Source organism: Pinus tabuliformis, chromosome 3_2, assembly GCF_031772625.1.
Source record: "Pinus tabuliformis cultivar Carrire ecotype Pingquan chromosome 3_2, CPIR1, whole genome shotgun sequence".
Classification (NCBI taxonomy): Eukaryota; Viridiplantae; Streptophyta; class Pinopsida; order Pinales; family Pinaceae; genus Pinus; species Pinus tabuliformis.
Genome location: NC_142302.1, coordinates 243,816,437 through 243,823,640, shown reverse-complemented (window position 1 = coordinate 243,823,640; position 7,204 = coordinate 243,816,437). Strand labels below are relative to the sequence as shown.

Sequence of the window (7,204 nt, the reverse complement as noted above, 5' to 3'; positions counted from 1 at the left end):
AAAATTAAGTGTATATATGTTAATATAAACAATATTAGTTAATCATATTTCTTAATTTTTTGTAATGACATTGAACAATACAATATTCTATTAGTTGTTTAATTTTGTGATAAATTTCTTGACTTTATTATCTTTTAGTTTAATTATGCTATATTTAAGCTAAGCTACAAGTACTAGCTACTATGCAGCCCTTGTTTATTTCTTGTTAGATCCAGCCCTCTATCTATGTGAACCACAATTAAGGGTTTATTGTTGAATAATCCAGAAAAGACATTCTCTCAACATTATGAACCACAAGAATTAGCTACTATGTAGCCTTTGTTTATTTCTTGTTAGATCAAATCCTCTGTCTATGTAAACTACAATTGATAGTTTATCGTGATTAATCCAAAAAAATCATTCTCTTAACATTATGAATCACAAAAACTTACATTATGAAATAAAAACATTTCAAAAACATTATTCTTTAATATTTTATAAATTATGAAATTGAATTTTATATATATAATTTTATTTTTTAAATTATAATTATTGTAATTAACTCAGGCTTTTAATGAGCTCGAGAAGAAGGGTCCACATGATTACTGAGTATTATGAGCAGACTGGTGACTAACCAGCAGTTAATGATGGTATTATCATTGTGAAGTTTGAAACAATGGTCAAGCATAGGAAGTCGAGAGTGCGAACAATGACTGTGTTGTGAACGCAAAATCAACTATCTCCAAATCAGAACTGTTTGCTATATTAAAGACTTACCAAAAGTATACTCTGTGAGTGCATGTAAACTTTATAATTTTGGGATTCAGAACTATTATTTATCCCACAATGGAGATTGGAGTTTAGACTCATAGATTTATTATCCCATAGTTTTTCTTTAGCGTCGGTAAGATTTCTGAAGGGTTGTGGATAATAGATATCTTACATCCTCAATGAAAAACAAGATGAATGTAGAGCTTGAAGGTTATTGTAATACAAGTGAATGTAGTGAAGTTATTGTAATAGTGGGTGAAGTCGTTTTCTGTCTAGTTGTTGTGTATTTGATCCGGATCTGTAGATGGCTAGGAACATGTCTATATTTTATATATTTATATATATATATATATATATATATATTTTTGTGTGTTTTTTTTATTATTTAATTTTTTAAAATGAAATATAAAGTATAATTATATTTAGGAAAAAATATAATATGAATGAACAAAGAACATATTTTGATTACCATCATTATATTTAAACATGTGTTTTCTTTTAAGAAGTTATAAGTTTAAAACCAGAGGGGTAGAGTATGTAAGTTTTCGTAGACTTAATAGTCAAATCGGAGAGTGGAGGTGGATCTCTTGTCTCACAAACAAATGGGTCTCATAAAACAATTTGGTGTCTATCTTGACCATTACCTTAAAATTAAATAATGATAATAATAATCTATTTTTCCTTATTGTAAACAACTTTTGCTTTGAGTATTTTGAAAATGTCACAAAAATGTAAAAAAAATGTCCCCTATAAACTAGCCTCGGACAATTTTAAAAGGCTATCTATCCATTTATCATTTATAATACAAAAATGTCAATGCCATAATTGCATATTGCAAGACTCTTTTCGTCCCCTTTAAAATACTCCAAAATTAGGCCAGACATACTAAGTTCAGTGAATCAATGGAAACCTCTGAGTTATAACAAAGCCTCTTGCAATAGATTTATTTGACTATAACTAATAAGAAAAAGCAATAGATTTGTCAAAGGATATTTACATTTAACAGAAAAGGTAATGCAAGCTCATTTTAGGATAGCATATTGTCAAACTCATTTAAACTCATCAAATTTTTACTAGTCAATTTTTATTATAGTGTTTGTGTTTATGGGATATTAAAGAATATATCTAATCTTATTAAGTATTGACAAAAAACATCCTAAAATATTTTTATTGAATCTCTCTCAATACATCTTTCTAATAAAAATAACCTCCATTTTTAATAGATATTCCCTGTTTTTACTAAATACAGCTTTTCATACCCTCAATACCTATAGTCCCCTATCCCAAATCCATCCCCATATTTATAATACATTGACTCTATTTTCATAATTTTTTTGTGAATAGATATAATAAGATATTGATTAACAAGTTGAAGCTCCCATGAGTTCAAACACTTTGAATTGTAACATGATTATGAAAAATTAAAATTTTAAACAATCATGTTATTAAACAAACCATAAATAATATTAAGTAATAGAGATACAAAGACCTTATTTTAACATGATAATAATATTCTTATAAAAGAACTTAACTCCTCGTGAAAAGTGGAACCTAAATCAGCTCTAGAAACAATGTAATCACTACGAAATGCTCTTAAGTAAGAATTACTGTATGTTGTTTGTTCTAACTTCTAATAAATTAGATAAAGCAATTTCACCCATTTAGCAACTCATAAAGGCTGCTTCTGGCATGCATAGAGTTCTCATGAAGTAAAGCCTTCCAAATCTGCCCTCTTTATATACTTGCAATTGAACAAAATTTAAAGTTCCTATACGTGCAAGTGAACATAATTTAAAGTTGTTTTGCATTTCAACAATATCTTAAAAAACAGTTTACAAGGAAGTCTAACAAGGTGATTGCCTTACCAAAGGACTATCTGTAACACCGGTGTTAGGCCTAGGCACTTAGTGCCCTAAAACATGACTACCCGCATGGTTTCTGTGTTACTATTATATATAAAAGCTTTGCACACTCCAAGGACTGGGTTGTATCATAAATATTGACAGCATCCTCCTATGCTGACAGTATTTTCCAATAGGATGGTTAGCAAACATGCTGAGAGCACAAGTGAAACAATAAAAAAGGCATCCTCCTATAGTGAGAGTATCCTCCTATAGGAAGACTAACAAGTATGCAGAGAGCACAAGTGAAACAATCAAAAGAAAGGCTTTCCCAACCCTTAAAGGAGGACTCATGTTTGGCAACCATGGATATGCATCTGGTGGTGGTAACACACAAACATCACCATTGAAGTATACTCTCCTAGGAAAGCCCCACCCTTGTTTGAAAGTAAAAGTTTTCTTATCTTTCTGAAACAGCAGTTCAGATTGCACACTTCCCATTGGCCCAGCCTGCATTAGCATGTCATTATAGTATTTAATCCCCCAAAGCATTGCAGTGTCATCTGTAGAGCAGATTATCTGAAAGTTAGTTGTGAGGGCATCAAGGAAATTAAGAATAAAACATAACTATGAGTTTCTAAAAGCTCGACCAGCATACTTGGACAAGAAGTCCGGGTCCAAAAGATCTACTTACTTATTGTCCCATATGGTGTTAATGCCATGTAGTTGAAGCTGAACATTTGGGTCACATTATCAAAGTTTGGGTGCTGGACAACCATGTTCCATTGTGAATAATTCATCCTGTAATTGAAATTTGTAATTGTGACTTTGGCTCGCCAATACTCCTTGTAATTCAACTTGATATGCCAATGTATTCTGATGGGGCACATGTGAGGGGTGCATTCTATCATAGGAGCCAAGTTTTTAGTAGGCGTGTTTATACCTGGAGTAGACAGTACTGGTGAGTCTCTCCTGCACAGAAATTGCAAACAGCAAATGTCAGTACCAATTTCCATTCACCAAGAAAAATCCTATAAGGTTATCTCCTATTTGTTAAGATATAAGCTACATTGTTAACAATTGGTCAGTTACCTCACACACCCACCTTGAAGTAGGGTGCATAGGTTTTGGCAATATAAAATACACATAAAGTGGAGATTCAGTATTCTTGAAAGGAAGAAAGTATATTGTTTGATCTCTCTTCTGGGTTAGATTCTGAAATATTCTCAAAGTCTACAATGACATGATGCTGCAATCATAACTAGAAAACATAAAATGGTGAACTTACTCGACACAAGTGCCCAGTTGGGCAATATTATTCTGGCAACCACATGTACAAGCTGGACAGGGAACTATGGTATCATTGTAGAATGATGAAAATGAGACACAGCAAGTTGGTGTTTTCTGCGCTAGGAATTGGGAGTATACACATGTTACATTCCATGTCACTGCGAAAAGAAAACCATTTCACCAATTAAGAATACAGCATGTCACAAAAGTAAAAAAACCTAATAAGAAGATGTCAGAATCATAATCCAGAAATATTGTGTAGAGGAAACTTACTGAGTGCTTGAGTGACACGACGGCCATCTGCACTAAGGAATTTACTCACCCTGACTTTCTTAGCAGGGCCACAAGTATACCCTGGTCCACCTGCCAAGAGAGTAAAATTTTTGGGCAAGCGCACTGTTGTGTTACTGGTTCCTGCACTACCCACGCTTACTTGGAAAGCACTTACAGCATTAATTGGATCTTGGGCCCAAGATGCAATCACTCCGCCTTTGCAGCAATTAGCAATCTGTTGGTTGTAAGGAGTTCCCGGTAATAAATCAACAACAGTGGGATCTTTCTTGCAGCAATGTGGAATATTTCCTTTGTACTTGGAACAATCCCCTTGCTCTGTTGTCTGAGCACCAACCATTGACCAAATCACCTCCTTCTTTGCCCAAGTCCACCCCAAAGTCCATCCAGGACTTTGTATGTGTCTGTACTGCTGAAAATTGTTTATAGTCACGACAGCCTGCAAGGGTTAAAATGGAAGTATTTTAGACCAATGGTACATATGTTTACAAGTAAATTTTATTCTTGTGGATATTCTCTGTTGGCATCTCTCCCTTTGACAAACCGTTGGCAGTAAACTCACTAGGGGCAGAAATCCAAAGCTTATGGAAATAAGCGTTGTGTAGTAAGAAATGGGTAATTAATCCTATAGATTCGTGACCTTATGAGAATGCTTCTTAAATTTAAATTTAAAGAAGAATTAGGTGTCTTTGTGGGTGTATGGTGAAGATGTCCAACTGTTAATATACATGGCTATTAACAGGGCTATAACCGTTATCTTTTTATTCAATGTACACACCATAGGAGAAGTAAGATATCAATATGCAAGGCCTGTCTTTAAAAACTTAAAACTCATACAACTTTATCGGTTAAGATAGCTATCTTTATTTTTATTGTAGATTTTTGGAAATTCTGAAAAAATTGAAGGATAAGAGTGAAGCCAAACATTTTTATTTTTATTGTAGATTCTAGAATATTTCAAAAAATTGAAGGACAGAAGCAAAGCCAATTATTTAATTTTGCTCTTATTCATTGTATTGGTAGAATATTTCGGAATCTGTAATCAATATAAGTTCAACAAGCTAAGAAAACAAATTGTTTAGGGTATTTGAATATGGCCTAGTCTAATTAATAGACGAAATGACCTTTTTCCAGACACTTTCTCTGAACAATTTTGTCCAAAATCTGGTAGAGATTTTTAAAAACCACAAGTTTAAGTTGTTTAATCTGTAAAGATCCAGTGCCTCAAAGATTTTTTAGGATGCTGAATCTATTTATACATTCAAAAATGCATTTTAAACAATAAGAAATCACAATTTTTACTAAATATTGTATTGCTAGATTCCAACCAAAACAATCATTTTATCTGTTACTTAAACCATACTTTTAAATATTGCTTACATACCATATGAGAATAAAAAAACTACAAGCAAAAGCAAATGCAAACACATATGCAATTGACCTCTATAATTTTAATTTACAAAAAGAGTGGAGGAAAACTGTTGATTGACAACAAAGTTTAATTTTGGCATAAACCAGTTGGCAAAAACATTTTCTTTTAAAGACTGCAATGGAAAGTATCAGGTGTGGATACTCATCAGCTGTGGATCCCCAACTTTTTGGAACTACTTCAAAGCAAAAACGAGTCCTGCAAGGGATCGAGTCCTGCAAGGGATGAGTATGAGCGTGAGATGTGGTGTGGATGGGTACTAACCAGATAACCATCCGGTGTCCAGGACATGATATCCCATTTTATGGTTATGTTGCCGTTTGGATCCAGTGGATCATACGCTCCTACATAAACAAAATCTCACTTGAATAAACCCATTGTAAAAAGAGCCCTACATCTGAACTCTAAAGAAAACAATCATGATATCTTCCAAAAGACACAATGAATTCATCAGTTGCAGAGCATCTGTATCTGAGATATAACAGCACTATGCATTCAGTTGAAAATAAAACCTGTATGGTAACATTTTTTTTTAATCAAAATGAGTGTTGGAATGAAATTGAAACTTCAATTAACATTTGATTTTATTTTATTTTTGGTTTGGTTTGATTCAGGGATTTGAATTTCCATTTCATAGTTTACATAATATCTTATAACATAGCTATCGTCAATTGAGCTGTCTCATGTGTTAAAAAATCAAATAACATTGTAATGAAAGTAAAAGTTAGATAAACACTAGCTATCATCAATTGAGCTGTCTCATGTGTTAAAAAATCAAATAATCAAAAAACATTGTAATGAAAGTAAAAGTTAGATAAACAACAGAATGAAAGTGAAAAGATGTGATGATCAGAGGCAGGATAGATTCATGTCCCTGAACAGAAAAATTACAATCCGAAAATTTAACTGCACCCAAATTTGGGTGGGATTAAGAACCTTACCAGTTGGGGAGAATGCAAATTCTGTAATTAGTATTAATCCCAGCAAAATCTCAGATGTGAAGCACCAACGACTCTGGACCCTCCTGATGGTGCTGGCATCATAGAGTCCCATGTTGATAATTACTTCAGCTGCTAGCTTGAATGCTACTCAATTGCCAGATCCAGAATTCTCTGCTTCTCATGGAAGCAAGCAGCAGATTTCATAATGTTTCGTTTCTGGTGTAGATCACATAAAATCAAAGCACGCGGTGCCAATGAAACGGCAATCCTAGATTCGGGCAAAGCAGTTGGCGGTATTAGTAGCGAAGACGACGTTCGATGGCGGTAACTGGTGGTGAAAGACGACGTTAAGTGGACCCGGGTTACTTCCTTAAGCATGGTTAGTTATCAGTGATTATCCTTTTGTTGTCCACGACGCCCTGAGGGGTTGTGTGCTCCTGCAGGCGTGCTCTTTGTTTTGTGTATTTTAGAATGTCAAATCAATAATGATGGAGACTTGCGCGCCAAGGTCGAAAGTGTTACCCAAATCTACAACATTCCTATCTCGTTATATGAAGCTCATCGGACTAGGTTTAAGGGTGGATGATTTTAACATTGAAAAGGTGTTCGTCAATAAGGTATAGTTCCAAGTTCAAAACTGAGTTTTCAATCTCAGGTCTCTT

At 33.7% G+C, this 7,204-nt stretch overlaps 1 protein-coding gene across 1 annotated transcript; it reads right to left on the bottom strand.

The window, feature by feature from the left end:
* Positions 1–2,560: 2,560 nt before the first annotated feature.
* LOC149180595 (COBRA-like protein 2) lies at positions 2,561–6,788 on the bottom strand. The gene is made up of 6 exons (XM_089418202.1): positions 6,543–6,788; positions 5,866–5,945; positions 4,155–4,611; positions 3,880–4,039; positions 3,286–3,563; positions 2,561–3,154 (listed from the first exon to the last, which is right to left on the bottom strand). The coding sequence occupies exons 1-6, from the start codon at positions 6,652–6,654 to the stop codon at positions 2,862–2,864; spliced, it is 1,380 nt and encodes a 459-aa protein (XP_089274328.1). The 5' UTR covers positions 6,655–6,788; the 3' UTR covers positions 2,561–2,861.
* Between the last annotated feature and the right edge of the window lie 416 nt (positions 6,789–7,204).